At 34.3% G+C, this 16,727-nt stretch overlaps 3 protein-coding genes across 3 annotated transcripts; 1 reads left to right on the forward strand and 2 right to left on the reverse strand.

Annotated features, from left to right (window-relative positions):
• Positions 1 to 190: 190 nt before the first annotated feature.
• Positions 191 to 776, reverse strand: LOC132703178 (uncharacterized). Its single transcript, XM_060672308.1, has 2 exons — positions 702 to 776; positions 191 to 634 (listed from the first exon to the last, which is right to left on the reverse strand). Exons 1-2 carry the CDS (start codon positions 774 to 776, stop codon positions 191 to 193), a joined length of 519 nt encoding a protein of 172 aa, XP_060528291.1.
• Positions 777 to 5,630: 4,854 nt separating this feature from the next.
• LOC132702787 (cytochrome P450 4C1-like) lies at positions 5,631 to 8,827 on the reverse strand. The gene is made up of 11 exons (XM_060671568.1): positions 8,578 to 8,827; positions 7,848 to 7,954; positions 7,705 to 7,795; positions 7,296 to 7,481; positions 7,135 to 7,204; positions 6,911 to 7,037; positions 6,481 to 6,651; positions 6,359 to 6,427; positions 6,132 to 6,300; positions 5,821 to 6,000; positions 5,631 to 5,758 (listed from the first exon to the last, which is right to left on the reverse strand). Exons 1-11 carry the CDS (start codon positions 8,759 to 8,761, stop codon positions 5,739 to 5,741), a joined length of 1,374 nt encoding a protein of 457 aa, XP_060527551.1. The 5' UTR covers positions 8,762 to 8,827; the 3' UTR covers positions 5,631 to 5,738.
• A 341-nt stretch (positions 8,828 to 9,168) lies between these two features.
• On the forward strand, positions 9,169 to 13,436 carry LOC132703180 (cytosolic non-specific dipeptidase-like). The gene is made up of 5 exons (XM_060672309.1): positions 9,169 to 9,710; positions 11,578 to 11,808; positions 12,115 to 12,319; positions 12,387 to 12,717; positions 13,224 to 13,436. Exons 1-5 carry the CDS (start codon positions 9,209 to 9,211, stop codon positions 13,434 to 13,436), a joined length of 1,482 nt encoding a protein of 493 aa, XP_060528292.1. The 5' UTR covers positions 9,169 to 9,208.
• Positions 13,437 to 16,727: the final 3,291 nt, after the last annotated feature.

Genomic DNA, 16,727 nt, shown 5'->3' on the forward strand with positions numbered 1-16,727 from the left:
TTTTAATTGATGTTTTAACAGTTAACATATTTCATCTAAATTTTTGTAGATAACAATGATGTCCATTATGGTAAATTTTTCTCAGTGTCAAGTATGTGGCAGCAATAGAAAATACATCGGTTTTTATAACGTCCTCCGACGTCGTCCGATTTCCAATCTCCATCGATTTCTGTCCTTCCATAGGTCCTCTTCAGTCCTCTCCAGTCAGTCGCTGTTCTTCCATTCTTTGGACGTGTCCGTACCACTTTAACTGTTTTGTTCTTATTTCGTCTAAAATCGTGTGGCCCACCTTCATGGTTGTGCGAATTGCTTCGCTTGGGACTCTTTCGGTTCTTGACCTTCCTGCCGCTTTTCTCCAAAAGTCCATCTTTGTTGCCTCCAGCGTTTTCATGTTTCTTTCTTTTGGTGGCCAAACTTCACTGCTATATGTGACTATGCTTTTAATGATCGTATTGTATATTAGGTGTTTGTTTCGTCTCGTGATTTTTTGGTCCCACAAGAAGGTGTTCAGCATAGTAATTGCCTTTCTGCCTTGATTATTTTGTTCTTTAATGGCGTAGTCTAACGTCCCACTGTTGGATATATACATTCCCAGGTATTTGTAGGTTTCGCAGCTTTTGATAGTCTGACCGTCCTCTAACAGGAGGTCGCGTTGTGCTCCACCGATACACATGCACTTTGTCTTTGGTAACTGTACTTACCTCCAACACCCATTTCTTGTATTCTTCGATCAGTTTTCGCATCATGTATTCTACGTCATCGTAGTCTTGCGCCATTATGACTTGCTGATGCCAACATTTCTGCATTTTTGCTTCCATGTCCTTAACGCTTGCTCAAGATATATCTTGAAGAGGGTGGGTGTAAATACATTGGACATATTTTGGCCGACCTTGACTTTAATGTGGCAGTTTCTATATAGTTGTTTCTTGACGCTTAGGTTTGCCTGGTCTAATGCTATACCAACGGGTATGAATGCTTCATTTTAAGAAGGAATATTATGGGAGAAATAGACAAAAATGACTTCGCCTCGCTAGACAGTATATTGACAAGAATTATGATTTTCCAAAAAATGTAAATTCAATATATTTGGACTCGATAGCAAAGGAAACAATATGGCGACAAGTAAACCAAGAAATGAAGTATAGCATCGTCTGGGGAGGAAAAATTGGTTTTTATTGAAATACAACAATATTTTGAGTGAAAATCTGCTGCCCGCAATTCGACAATCCAATCTAGGGAGCGGTAAGTATCACTTTAAGACATTTTGACGTTTAGACGGTCGCCTCCACTTCACTAAGCGAATGTTATTTTGCAAAAATATACCCTAAAACTAATGGTCGTAGAAAAATAATAGTATGCAACACATTCAAACTTTTTCAGTTAATCGTTTATTAAGCACTATACTATTTTATTTTATCGTAGTTGTTGGAGTTTGTGAAAGACTCGGCAACAAGGCTAACAGTGCGAAACTAGTGCGACTGCGGGGCGGCACGACGAGAGCCGAGAGAGCTTTGCGAGACGTGTACAGAGACGGTCGGAAGAAAGAAGCGAAGAAGCGAATTTGTTATTAAGTTTTCTTCGTTTCTAAGTGTTTCTTAAAAATAAAACAGTAATTACAATCCACTCGAATTGTCGTCAATCTCGTCCCTGGAAACAGGGTGGTCCTTCATCACCAACCCCAACAGTAGTTTTTAATACTTTTCTTCTTAAAATTGCTGAAGTATGTAACTTCTGAATTCTGTATTCGGTAATTTGCCGCCCTTGTTGATAGATTATAAACTACTAGATCAAGTTTTTGTTTTGTATTGAGAGAAAATCATGAAACCTTTTTCTGTAATTAGATCGAAGAAGTTACACTCCTTCCATAATAAGGGCACCTATAATCATTATAGCAATTTATTTTCTATGGGATGGCTCGATCATGTAAATTTGTTGTAATAATTATTACAATAAAAAAGTAAATAATAACAATAAGAAGGAAACAACCCAACAAACTTCCTCAACATATTCCCTAGTGTTGTATTATACAAGTACATATCCCATCCGTATGTACCTTATGTTTAAGAGCACCGTCTTTATTTCATAGGTTTTTTGTTATTTGCAAACAGAAGGTTGCGTAATATAGAGCTTTTGCTGTAATTCTTAAATTCTAAAACGTACAAAACGTATTGAAATTAAGTCAAGAGTTAACAATTTATGAAATACGTCCATAACAAACTTAAAGAATTAGCTTTTTTTTTATAATAAAAGCATCTTGTTTGTTGGTTTTTTGCACCTTGAAGTAACCATAACAAGGTCGGAGACAACCACTGCAGATATCAGGGAAGATATGGAAAATAATGTTGCGATTCTGGCAGATTCCGAAGGAAATAATGGACTTTAATGAGTGTGTAGCGCACATTAGAATTGAATACGAAAATACCGAGATTTTGATTGTGGAGAGATAAACTATTATTCTAAGCATAAGTGGACTCACGAACAAGATTAGAATAACTTTGTTGTTATAAAAATTAATTTTAGAGGTAATCTGTCGAAGTTTAAGATCTTGGGATAAAGTAAAACTATTAATAAGTTTTTGGAGGTTGCCGTCTATAATATTGCACGACATCCTCGAATGTATCTGCGATAAGTAGGTCTATTCTAAAATTAAGAAGATCTCCAATTTCAAAATTGTTCCGCGTTGTTCACCAGGTGGAAAAATCAACAAAACAACACATCAGAAATACTGTCAAAGAACTGAAAATCGAAAATAATGTCACCTGTGAACTGATGTCGTCCACAAGACTCTTCAGATTGTCTTTTTTGTCGTTCCAATCGTGGTATAAGACAGAGTAAGCCTAATAAGTAAGTGAATACTATACAAATAAATATAGTCACCACTCCTAGATCTGGTAGTTCGTCCATCTAGTAGTTAAGTGCTATTTTTTGGGAATTTTACTTGTAAATAATTTCTAAAAAGATGTGTAAAGGTATTGTTATACATTACGGCTGGGCAATTTTTGCCAGAACTGCACGTGTGTTTTTATAATGTGTGAGCCTGGAGCGTTCGATTTCCGTCGACGGTCCCTATTGGTTTCGGGAAAGGTGTATCCAAGAAATGTAGCAAGATACAGTGTTCTACTGTATCTTGCTACTGCAAATGGCATCACTTAATTTTTGCAAAATTAAGCGAAATAGAGTTGCGAGTGATAGCTGAAGAAAATAGAATTAGGGTACGTGGGGTATATAGGAGGAAGACTGCATCATCGTTCGGAGAAGCACAGTGTTCCTCAAATATAAATACAAGCCATACCAGGGTGTTGTCAGTGATGATAATGATGAGTCACTTTGTCTATTAATACTTGATTTTAAGAATGATATTTCAATCCTTAAACAGGAATTCTTATCTATAAAGGAATTAGATCTATAAAGGATAGATTTCTTCAACTCCAATTACATAATATGGAAGTTGAGAGATTGGGAATGAAGCTACTTCTAAATGGAGCATATGACGATCATGGTGACCACACAGCGATTAAGAAGAAAACCTTAAAAGTAATAAAAAGTAAATAGTCGCATAACCGAAGGTAGTATTGAAAATCTAAAAATTATCAGGCCTAGGAATAGGCGACCATCGACTTTTATTAGCTTAAAAGAGAAGAACCTGGCTACAGAATTTTTGCGCCTTAAAAAATAAAAAGGTGCTTTGGCATTAACAACCTAAAACATAAAATTTTTATCAACGAAGAGTTGTGTAAAACAACTTATGAGCTGTGAATGCTATGAAATTGAAGACCAAAGACTACAAATACAATTGGCATGTTTTTGTCAGGAAAAATGATGGGGATCGCGCTATTAGCATGAATGATTTGGGACACGCCAATGATCTTGTACAGCGCGGAGTACAGGATAAGTAAACTCTTCTTTACGCTATTACTCGCAAATAAGTGTCCTAATTGTTAGTCTTCACTCCCTTCTATTGCGGGCTAGCTATTTATGCTGATGCTATGTTGTGCTGGTCAATTTTAGTATTAAAAAATTGTCTAGGAGTTGTATATCGTTTGCCCACAGAGTAGGGGAATCCGTAAACTCGTATCGTACAATATTATCCAACATTTAACTGCACAGTTATTGTCGGCGATATAAATGTGAACTTATTCAAATCCTATCAGCAGCTGTTTTGACTGTTATAATATGTTTTGCGGATCCTATTTTCATAAGTAATATATTGTATGTGAAAGATCATGGAGTGTTGAATACAGATTTAATGTCTGATCACAGTATTGGCGTTTTGTGAGCTCTCACTTACAGTTAAAAGTCGAAAATAAATAATGTACAAGCATTTTGACAACCCAGCTTTCTACTATGACATAAACAACATTAAATGGGACGAAGCCTATTATATGAATTATATTGATATTAAAATTGAGTTTCTTACTACGAATTTGGTTAAAATATTCGATAGCCATGCCCTTCCGTGAGACTGATGGTCCTTGGGTTAAATGGAATAAATCAATTTCCAGTTGGGATACCTATAAGCACTTTCGCAATTTTGCTTTATTCTCATTAAGGGGTGTAAAAGCGGCATAGTAGCAAATAGAAGACAAGTTGTTAAGACGATAGCTAGTGTGTCGAAAGTTGTTGAAGTGGTATCAGGCATCAATCTTGGGGCGGCTATTATTTTTACTGTATATATTTGATTTGGGTACCGCTCCTCAGATTTGCCAATCTCAGTCATGTGCTGACGATACCCAGCTTGTTTATTTTCTTTGACCCGTTCCATTATGATGAGGTCGAAGCAGATATTAATTTTGATCTGCGACAGGTTTTCACTTATGAGAGACATGCTTTAAGGTTAAATGCGACTAAAACTCAGGTGCTACTCTTTGTTCGCGACACTGCAATGCACTTCCTGAAAAGATACTTGCATCTTGCGATAAGTGGGGAACCCTTGTCGTAGCGGTGGACGTATCATTAAGATTTAGTGAGCACATTTCAAATTTAAATAAAAGAATTTACCTTTTACTTAAGACTATATGCCAATAAGCATAGATTGAACCTTAAAGACCTTAAAGTTAGGATAAAACTGTGTGTATTGTTTTATCCATGTTTAGCGCTCCTTGACTGTCTACGCCTTTTAAAAAAATCTCCTAGCCCTCCCTATTTGAAAGCTAGTTATTCGCTGTGAAACCCATAATGTAAATATGGAGATTACGCTATGGTTAAAATGCGGTAAAAACTTTTAATCGGCATAGACATTAAAACTATTTGGGAAGAACATTGAAGGGGTGTTATTAGATACATAAATTGTTGACTGGGTTGTTCGTTTTTTAATTAATCATAGCGTTATTTTTATTATTACTTACTTTTTTTATTTTATTTTTCTTTACTATCGGTTATCTTGTTACATGTTGTATTGTCAAAAAGGTGCATAATATATACATTAATGGTGTTGGGACTTAGTCAGCTAGACTTCGCCCTTGAATGGCTTGTATGTATGTGTTGAATTACCAATTTTACGGCGTTAAAATAAAATCCCAAAAAATTCGCACAACCAGTGTCTTCGATTTAAGAATGAAATGTCATAGTAAAACAAAATAAATACGATAAAATTCATTTTATTATTCTACTTTCTCAATTCTAGCTGCAAATGTAGACCTTGTTGTGGCCTTAATACAATTTCTGCGTATTCTTCTAGTGTTTCGGGAGTTTCCAAGCATTTCACTTTGTACTTTCTTAAAATTGCTGCCAGTAACGTTTTACTGTTCCTTGTTCCAAACTTCTGACACATTTTCGGCGTAGATTAAACCCTCCAAAAGTGAATATTTCCCAAGAAAATACCTATGCAGTTTCTAGGTCCAGCACTGAAGGGTGCGAAAGCGTAGGGGTGTCTTTTGCTGGCAAATTCAGGGAGAAAACGATCTGGGTCAAATCTTTCCGGATCTGGCCAATGCTCCGCGTTGTGGTGTAAGTCGTAAAGTGACAACCCCATTGTTACTCCAGCCGGGATACGATGTCCATCTGAAAATAGGGGAAAGAAAAAGCGTTGGTCTATTTATGGGATCTCCTATTTATTAGCATCCAGTTCTGCTCATTGTAAACGAGCTTAAAGATCCATTTAATTTAATATTTTCAATTCTTTGCAAACATACCAATAACTACATCTTCTTCAAGAACTCTAAAAATATATGGCACGAAAGTAAACATCCTCAAAGCTTCTTTTATGACTCTGTCAAGATATTCCATACTTGAAATATCTTGCGGTGAGATCGGTCGCTCTTCGCCGTGGAAAATTGCGTCTAATTCTTCCTGCACTTTTGTCTGGACAATTCAAATTTTTTAAAATTACCAATAGATTAAGCTCATCAAAATACTTTACTTGAATGTCCAGATAATTCCCTAATGCAAAAAGTGTGTAAGTGACAGTAGACGCAGTAGTGTCTTGGCCCTATAAATGAAGCCCATTTCACTTCTGCTAGGCAGCAAACGCTTTTAGGTTACCGCAAACATGAATGTGTTCACTTCATCGGCTATTTCTTTATTGGTAAATTTGTTTTCTTTCTCGCTTTCCAGCAAAATATCTAGAAAGGCAAATTTTTCCTTTCTACCTAGATCGTCGGTGCCCGTTCCAATTTGTCTCTTTTTAAATTCCTCTCTTCGCGTTTCAATAATCTAATAACTAATTTAAATTGTCGGTACTTTTTGACGACGCAGGGTGGAACAATAAAAAGGTACTGATAACAAGAAAAATGGCAAGAGGAGTTTTTGCCGAAATAAAAATTCTATTTATTTTATGAGGACTTGACTCTCCTTCGTCGGATTGTCAAATATACGAAAGGGGATTAGACTTTTGGTCGACAATAAATTTTCCTTGCAGTCCTACTTTTTGAATGAACCACCCTGTATCTACAGGTTTACGATTAGTTTTTACCCTATTCGTGGTGTCGTGGATCGTCTTCAAATGCCGACTAAATCTCTTTCCCTCGCTAGTGCAGTTGAAAATTAAATCCAAGCCCAACAGTGGATTATCAGTTCTAAGTGATATAATTTCACATAGTCTAAAAAATTTTGAGTTATTAGAAATGGAGTCAGAAATAGTTTTCACAAATCGAGAGCAACATCACCTTTGGATCATTAATTTGAAAGTGCACTTACCCGAATATAGCATTGGCATACTCACAAGTCGGATCTCGGAGAGCATTAAATTTTACACCCATGGCTGTTTCTAAAAAATTTACAATTACTGTTACTGTTAATTGAGCTCACATTTCAGAAACTGTAATAATACGAATAATACGAGTAATACGAAAATATACCTGATATAATATCCAAGGCACATCTAGTAAAATAAACACTCGCTTCAAAATATTCGTCGCCAACTTTCTCTTCAAGGATACGAGCAAGTTCGATAGCTTTTTCAGAAAAAACTTCCGTATATCTATCCAAAATTTTGAAGTGAAAGGCTGGAGTTAATAGTCTTCTATGTTCCTTCCATTTGAACCCTGAAAAGCATTTTTGTCTTTTTTTGGCAAAGAGCAAGTACAATTTAATTCGACTCTGTTCTTCAATTTGGAATTTAAAACGTAATTTTAATTTTTTTTTACTATCCTAGATGTTCTATGCAGAACATTTTCTAATTTAATTTTAATCCACAAAAGATTCTAACATAAATTACCAATAAAATATAGACTTATTAGCCGATTCTTCAAAATATCTATGTCTTACCATGCGCTGTCACTAGTCCTTCGCCTAACCAAGGTTTCAATATGTTGTAGAATATTCCTTTATTTATGCTTACGTTGCTTTTAAAAATTAACTAAAAGCAAAATTGCAGTATATAACAGTAGCAAATAGTTATAAAATCTTACCTCGAGATGCTCCGCTTTACTAATCCCAACTATGGGAATATTTCCCATCCATGCTCTCGAGGTCGGACCAAATTGCTTTTGTAACTCCTTAAATATCTTCCATCGTTCTAGTAAAATGAAAAGTATGGAATGAAATCAATAAGTCCATTGCAGCGCTTTTTTTGGGAACTTTTAGTATTTTTCTTGTTTTGCCAAAACACGAAAAACAGGAAAATAAATACATTATATACGAAAGCCACAAAAAAGAATACTAAGGAAGTCGAACAATTTTCTGTCTTTACATCGTAACGATTTACAAATGCTAAAAAAACAATGTTTAGAAGAATCAGGACTAGACCAATAAGGTTTAGAAAAGCGAAACTCAATTTTATTTCAGAATTTGAAATAATATACAGGGCGTTCCATTTGAAAACATTAATCCTGGGTAAATCTAATATAAAAGGCCTTCGCAAACGGCAACCAAAATTTAGCACTGAGTGAGTGCAAATTAAAGTTTCGGTGATGTGATATTTTGAATTATCAGAAGAAAGCAGTGAATCTAAAAGTGTAATAAAATGCTATGCTACCAAATCAATCAGAATATTTTAGTTCAATCGAACATAAAGAATTTTCGTTCAATTTACGTGGGGCAATAATTTGACTGTATTATTTTTTGTACAAAAATAGTTGCTGTCAAGTAATAATAATTACATCTATTAGTAATTATTACTAAATTTTTATGTGTATTTACTTTCTCTCGGTGCCACAAGAAACGTCAATGAAGTTCCAATGATCGGATACCACTTTTCGCCTGGGAACGCATCTACCGCTTTGACTATTTCTCTCCTTCTTTTGTACCAGTTCCACAAAGTTGATCCATAGACAATTAGAAGAACCAGTCCCAAACCAAATAAAATTTCGCTTACGGAGACCATTTTTGATCTGTCATAAAGCGATTTGTCTTCTTAATGCACTTTCTTATAATTATCATAATCTGGAAACCAGACAACCAAACAAATTATTTTAAGTCGTTGGTATCATTTATTTATATATTCGCACCGATAAGACGCGATAATTATTGATAACGGGTTCATGTTGGTTAGTTTTGAGTTTATTTGCTGACATTTTTTTCTCAAATTAACATGGGATACCATAATAAAAAAATAAAAATTATTTCTTTAAATGGAGGTCTTCCCGTTGTTTAATTACTTTGCAGACCAATTTGCAACACTCAGTATATTCTTCAAACAGTGCGTTCTTCACTTTATCCTTTATTTAACAATTGCGCTAAAATTAACTAAAACCACACCACAAGTTTTTGACATTTGTCATTTCACGTGTTTATTATTGTCGTGTGATTATTTTACGACCCTTAAGAAAAAATGGTTTATCCGCATACATACAGGACGGAGCACAGTGAAACCCTTACCACCAATTGCGTTTACGGCGATTACTATGCGAGCAGGCAAAGCAGAAAGATCGCCATTTCACCCGCACTTTTGAAAATTTTGCAGTACATCGATTCGAACCGCGCTCAGTTTTTGGAAAACATTAAGGAAGCTGTGAAAATTCGTTCAGTTAGTAATAAATTGAAATACCGAGATGAAATTATTCGAATGATCAGATTCACGGAAGAATGGTTGAACAAACTCAACGTTAAATACGAATGTTTCAATATCGGGTTTCACGATGTGGACGGTACTAGAGTTAGATTACCTCCTGTCATCCTAGCGTCTGTTGGAAACGATCCTAAAAAGAAAACTGTCTGCGCTTACCTTCATCTCGACGTACCGGAACCTGATTTGTCGACATGGATTGAAAATCCGTGGGATCTTACTCAAAAAAATAACACGTTTTACGGATGCGGCACTTGTTGTGGCAAAGGTTAATTATTGAGTATTCCTAAACACGCGGTACATACGAAAGAGATGAATTTTTCAATGTATTTCCCAAACGCAACCTTTAGGATGTCCAAATATTTTAAAAAGAGTTTTATTTTCGAGCCCTACTAGGTCTTAAGTCATTTAATGCAAATGTATGCCATCGGGTGTGCCAAGTGTTGGTGACCATGTAGAAGGGCGCACACATGTGGTAAGGGAGATGTGGCATGTGGAGAAATGTTGTATTATTTAATTGATGCTCCGTTTGTTTTGTTTTGTTTATCGGTCAATATCGAAAATCTTATTTTGAAATTTTATTTTTTCTTTACTCCATCTGCTGTTTTAAAAGGTTCTTAATAACTTATTTATTTTAATTGATGTTTTAACAGTTAACATATTTCATCTAAATTTTTTTAGGTAACAATGATGTCCATTATAGTAAATTTTTCTCAGTGGAAAGTATGTGGCAATCGTGGTGCAACTTAAATCGTTATATCATACAGCGTGTTTATTAATTGAGTACCGATACCTATGAGGTTATGAATGGTTGATTTTAAGAAAGAAAGTTTATATCATAGGAGAAATAAAAAAAAACGACTTGACCGCGCTAGACAGTACATGGACAAGGATAGCAAAAGAACAAATATGGCGACAAGTAAATCAAGAAATGAAACCGGAAAAGTTAGTACCCGCAGGACGCAGGCTGGGATGTTATCGTTTGGGGCTCTATAGCAGCGGCTGGGGTGGGAAAATTGGTTTTTATGGAAAATACAATGAACTATACTTGAACATGTGGCGTGAAAATCTACTGTCCTCAATTCGAAAATCCGGGTTTAAGTCCACAACAAGACAACGATTCAAAACAAGCAAAAGCAAAACACCTGCATTCAGCTCCCAGATCTCCAGATCTTTAACCTATTGAGTCTTTTTGGAAGGAGCTAGGAAGAAGGTTACGAAAATACGACATCACTAAAGGTTCATTAACTGCTTCTTTATAGTCAGTATGGGTTGAAATTACTCCAAGTATAACTGAAAATATTAAATGTTAAATTTCGAATTTAAAATATTGTTTTTTTTTCGCATTGAATTTGTATGTTGACTTTTGGGAGGTATCATTTGCCAGAAATTTAAGAATTCTTCATTACATAACTGTTTGTAATTTTGATTGTGTTTTCAAAAATTGCATTTATTATAGTGTTAAATAAAATACATTAAGTGTAAGTGTCAGTTTAAGACATTTTGATGTTCAGGCTGTCGCCTCCACTTCACTTAGCGAATGTTATTTTGCAAAAATATACCCTAAAACTAATTGTCGCAGAAAAAGAATAGTATGCAATGTAATCGAACTTCCTGAGTTGCTCGTTTATTAAGCACTATACTATTTTATTTTTTTGTACTTTTTAATACTTTTCTTCTTAAAATTGCTATGGAATTGGTGAGTTCTGTATTCGGTAATCCGCGCCCTTGCTGATAGATTACAAACTACTAGATGAAGTTTCGGTTTTGTATTGAGAGAAAAACTTAAGTTTTTCTGTAATTAGATCGATGAAGTTAAATTCCTTCCATTATTAGGGCACCTCTAATTACTAGAGCAATTTATTTTCTCTGGGATGGCTCGATTATGTAAAGTTTTGGTAATAATCATTACAATAAAAAAGTAAATAATAACAATTAGAAGGAAACAACACAATTTGAAGAGTACTTCTTTTTTGATGCCTGTAGTTACCATTTCGAACACTTCCTCAACATGGATATGCCCTGGTGTTGTATTATGCAAATTGAGTCAGAAATCCTATCCGTATGTACCTTATGTTTGCAAGCACCGTCTTTATTTGATTTGATTATCTAGAACTACTCAATTTCCTGTGCAGGTCCCCTGTTGATGTGGTTCCATGTAGTAGAAGCGTTCCAGAATTCTGGCATCCAATTACCAGTGAACATAAAATTTGTAATAGAGTCCATGCATCATCAAAAAAGTAGGGGTTTGGCTGCCTTCTTAGCGACCAAAACTCAAATCTTTTTCTATGACGTTTATAACGTGGTTATATGCGAATCGGAATGGATCGGGGAAAAATATCCGTGTTTGATTTACGGATGCGTAGGTGAGAGAAAATTTGAATTTTATTACATCCATAACAAAATATTGGTAGAAATTTTTAATCTTGTGCTTAGAGAAAGATTAACTTCCGGCAGAGGAATTTTATGTACACAAACAGAAAAACAGATATCAGAGAAACTCGTCCTATAATATCAAAATGTAGAGTCTTCTCATAATGAATACACAAGTTATAAAAAGCACGTTTTTTTTGTTATTTGCGAACAGAAAGTTGCAGAATTATTAAATTCTAAAAATCGTATTCAAATTTAACAAACAACAAACTTAAGGAATTAACTAATCTTGTTTGTAGGTATTTTGCACTTTGAAGTATCCATAACAAAGTCGGAGACGTCCAGCGCAGATATTAGGGAAGATATGGAAAAAATTGTTGCGAATCTGACGGATGCTGAAGGAAATATTCTTATAAGGGACTTCAATGAGTATGTTGAACAAATTACGCCGGACGAAGAAATTGAATACGAAAATATACGAGATTTTGATTGTGAAGAGATAAGGTAATATTCTAAGCATAATTGGACTCACGAATTAGAATAATTTTGTTGTTATAAAAATTAATTTTAGAAATAATCTTCCGGAGTTTAAAAGATCTTGGGATAAAGTAAAACTATTGATGAGTTTTTGGAGGTTGCCGTCCATAATATTGCACGACACCCTCGAATGTATCTGCGATAAGAAGGACTATTCCAAAATTAAGAAGATCTTTACTTTGAAAATTGTTCCGCGACAGGTTGTTGATCAGGTGGAAAAATCAACAAAACAGCACATCAGAAATACTGTCAAAGAACTGAAAATCGAAAATAATGTCACCTGTGAACTGATGTCGTCCACAAGGCCCTGGTTCGAAAACTTCAGATTGCCTTGTTATAATGCAGCAAGGAGAGCGTGCAGGCAAGTAAGTAGCTCAGTGTGATTTTTTTTTATATATATATATATATCAAATTTTTACAAAAATGCTTTCCCAAATCGAAAGATTCTTGTGAAAACCATTCTCAAATGTAGGTAGAAATAAGTTAAAAAGAAGAGGAAAGGAAAGTGGAGACAAAATCCAACCAGCACACGATTTATAACTATTTGTGTCGTTCCAATCTTGCGAATAAATGTAAAAGTGGTCAATATAAATGTAAATATTTTTTTAAATTATATTATTATATTATATAATTATTGGTTATTTGTTTTGACAATTTATTTGGCTCTGTGAAATAAAATAAAAGAAACATGTAAAACCATTCCTAGTTCTGGTAAACCATCCATCTAGTAGTAACGACGCGAACTATTTAAAGCGTGCAGGTGAATCATATATTAGAGTGTTTATCCTGACTCCCAAGCTTAACCAAGTTTGACTACTTCACACTGGATGGCGCTCTATATGCTAAAATATTTTTTTTTACCAACTTTCAGATTTACAAAGAAGATCCAAATATGATTCGAGAAGCTAGAGCCAGACAAGCTGTTACAATTTTCGACAGAGTTTTAGAGAAAAACATTGTGATGTTGCCTTTGTCATGTAGAGGCTCCAACCCTGGTGAACCCAACGAGAATATTTCGAGCAGGAATTTTTATGAGGGGACCAAATTAATAGCAGCTTATTTATTTCAAATGTCAAATATTTAGTAATTAAATATTTACGTTTCTTGATATAATTCGTCTTCTGCTTATTACATATTAAATTTGAGTTGATCGTAAAATTGAAGTTCCTTGAAGAAGTTGGTAAAAATTGGTATCACTTGGTAAAATAATCAAATAAAACGCCAAAACCTTCAATATAATATATTGATATACGGCGTGAGTTTTTGTAAGAAAATAAAATAAAAATGAAAAATATCGGCCGTTAGAAAAGAATATTGTTTCGCATATCCTATTTTTCTAAAAAACAAACGGGTTTTAAAAGAAACATGATACTTTTTAAATCCCCTGGAACAAAATTTTATCAAGATGAACTAGTATCATTTCGCCTTGTGGTTTCACGGAATTTGCTTCAAGTACAAGTTCAATGCTAATAAGCTGATGTTTATTCAACCGTTAGAGTAATATTTTTCCTACAAATTGTCACTACCAAAATCACACGTCGATAATATAGAACCGATAACGTACCTATACGTAAAACATACAATTAGTTTGAACAATGGTGGAACCTGTGTATAAATAAAATCTGCCAAAATAAACAATACCAAGGAGCGTGCTTGCAATTGTTTGTGTATATAGAAAACAAGAAACAATCGTTATAAGTCACCTGGGGAGTCGTGAGAGCCTATAACAACCCAGGGTCGGTTATCAGTAGCGTATCCACATACTGGTCGCATAATGTTTAGAGCGGTTGAACGTGAGCAAGTTCAAGATTGATTAGCACAAATAAGCAGATTTATTTCTGATCAACCGTGTACTGGATTTAGCTCGTACTGTTAACTATTTGCAAAGGTTAAGAAATTTAAATAGGAACATAGACGTTGGATTAAAGGGTTGATGCATTCCGATTTCAAGGCTTGCTCTTAGAACGGTAAAATCACCTAGAGATTCACGATCACCTGGAAAAAATGTTGGGTTTTACCAGAGTTAGCGTTCTTAAACTTACTTGCGATCGAAACGGCTTTTTCTTGATGAAAATTCATTTATCAAAATAAATAACAACTAAAAGTTCAGATGTTCACGAAATTATACACACCGTGTCTTTATCAAATTTAATAAAGACAGGGTGTTGTCGAAACAATTGTCATGTCAAAATATATAATTTCTTGAAAATCTGAACTGTTAGTTCTTATTTATTTTGAGAATATTCCTTTCTGTAATTGCTTGGAATAATTCGAGGATCAAATGTATGTGGCTTTTCAAAATTATTTTAAAATCAATTTGGATCTTGTTAATTAGATTATTGTTTATAACTCAGTCAAAAAGGAAAACAGATATACGCCACTGGAAATATTACCTGGGATAAAACTTGGGTGACATTTTCTGATGGTTAATATATGAGTCCGAGAATGCAATCGATTTTGTTCGAAACATGCAGAATCGTTTGCGAATTCGAGATTCTTGTAGTGGGTAACGATAGTTTTATTTTATGACAAGCGTAGCTTATATTTATTTCTTGACAAATTTTAAAATATGATCGTACTGGATAATCACCATTAATGCTGTGATGTATTTTATTAAGATTCATCTTCTGTCAGTCAAAACTGAAGATTTATGACTATTACCATATGGCTCCACTGAACGTTTATAACTAGAGTAACTGTTATTTTGTGTTCTGGTGCAATAGATGAATTGTCCCTCACTCTTGGCAAATAGATGACTGTATTTCAAAGTAAATCAAAAATTTATGGCAATAGTGAATTTTGAAGTCAAACACACCCGATAGCAGTTTCGGTTCTTACACAATATTCTGATAGATAGATAGGATGAGTTTTTTATTGAAATTGTAAAAACGCAATTCCAAATAAAAACTGTTATTACTTTGACTGGCTTGTTTTAATGAGGAGACTTAACAAAGGTGGCATCTTCGATATGGACGAAAAGGAGAACGGCTGAGAGAAAATGGTACCGTTAATTCATAGAAGATCTATAGTATTATAGGTTGTAACCAGAGGCACTAAAAATAGATGGAAAGTTATAAGTTAACTCATGATGGATTGCTGCTCAGTTGCCAAATAAAAAAAACTGTATGTTTCCAAAGTTCTCTCACTGGAGCTATTATTTCTAAAAGATTTTAAATATATTTAACCAGGTACCACTTTGTGGTGTATTTCCAATTTCGGAATTGCAAACTAAACGTAGTTCGTGGGAAAAAGTAACAACAAACGTTCGGAACCACCTGCATATCCACAGATATTCGAAAACTGGAACCTATTGAACTTTTTTATATTTCTTCATTATCCAAATAATTAAATGTTTTCAAGAGAAAAGGCACATGGATATTTTAAGAAAATAACCTGCTAAAAATAAAACCACTCAACAACAACAAAACCAAACATCCATGGGCATATACATATCATTATAATAAAAAATCCTCCCTATCATCAAAAAAATATGTTTTTAGCCTTTTTTGTAGTTTTATTAATTAATAAGTGGCGTAAAAATCTAATCATAATTTGTTGATCATTTTATACGAAAAAGTTCCCTAAAAAAATACAAATAAGTAAGACTGCTGATAGTTTTTTAACGTTTTGCAAGTAAGATTGAGGCGGTGCAAGATATTAAATTCAGTTTGTTTGTTTGCCTTATGCAAGAAAATCGGAAGCAAACGATCTGAAATTCTGAAATCTGGCACTATCCCTCGTCGTTAATGAAATTGAGCACAGCAATAATTTAAGGTTAAGACCCATTATTTTACCATTTGAATAGAGCTTCCTGAGCAATCAATAGGAGTATTAACACAGCCCATTGACATGTTTGGGAATTAGTTAATATCAATCCATGGTCCCAGGTTTTTTGGTTCGTTAATTTTTTACGTAGTTTATCCGTTTTGTGGCCTAGATAATATGTTCACTGACATGAGGTGAAGAAATTTTTTTCTAGTATATCTTGAATTGAAATTTTTGGTTAGTTTAAATTGAGGCAGGCAGTTTTCAAAAAAAATTGGGAATATTGCTCACATTTTGTTCTTATAGAAGTCGAACATTTTTTAATATCAGTCTGGCTAATCTCATTAAAAGTGAGGGTTAAACTGCTATTTAATGTATGCTTTTTAAATGTTTAAAAGTTTAAGTTGTGATTCAGTATTTTCGTTGTTAATTAATCTTAGATGTCTAAAAGAGTTAAACGTAGCCTTAGTGCATTTCATTTTTAGCACATATGGCATATGGCGGTTACACATTATACCTTCCTGCTTCTAATGCGTATACCGCGAAGACACACAATTACTCATAAGCAATTATATCAAGAGATAAGCGTCGACGCGTCGATTTTCCTGCG

This window comes from Cylas formicarius, unplaced genomic scaffold (assembly GCF_029955315.1).
Source record: "Cylas formicarius isolate icCylForm1 unplaced genomic scaffold, icCylForm1.1 PGA_scaffold_6__28_contigs__length_40554024, whole genome shotgun sequence".
Lineage (NCBI taxonomy): Eukaryota > Metazoa > Arthropoda > Insecta > Coleoptera > Brentidae > Cylas > Cylas formicarius.

Bases quoted from the DNA above. Each gene is read 5' to 3' on its own strand.
- LOC132703178 (XM_060672308.1), bottom strand. From the start codon at position 776: ATGGCGCAAGACTACGATGACGTAGAATACATGATGCGAAAACTGATC. The intron at 635-701 runs GTAAGTACAGTT...CTCCTGTTAGAG, and splicing joins ACAAGAAATGGGTGTTGGAG to GACGGTCAGACTATCAAAAG.
- LOC132702787 (XM_060671568.1), bottom strand. From the start codon at position 8,761: ATGGTCTCCGTAAGCGAAATTTTATTTGGTTTGGGACTGGTTCTTCTA. The intron at 7,796-7,847 runs GTAAGATTTTAT...TTTTGCTTTTAG, and splicing joins GTAAAGCGGAGCATCTCGAG to TTAATTTTTAAAAGCAACGT. The intron at 7,038-7,134 runs GTAAGTGCACTT...AAAATTTTTTAG, and splicing joins TATGCCAATGCTATATTCGG to ACTATGTGAAATTATATCAC.
- LOC132703180 (XM_060672309.1), top strand. From the start codon at position 9,209: ATGGTTTATCCGCATACATACAGGACGGAGCACAGTGAAACCCTTACC. The intron at 11,809-12,114 runs GTGAGAGAAAAT...TCTTGTTTGTAG, and splicing joins TTTGATTTACGGATGCGTAG to GTATTTTGCACTTTGAAGTA. The intron at 12,718-13,223 runs GTAAGTAGCTCA...ACCAACTTTCAG, and splicing joins CAAGGAGAGCGTGCAGGCAA to ATTTACAAAGAAGATCCAAA.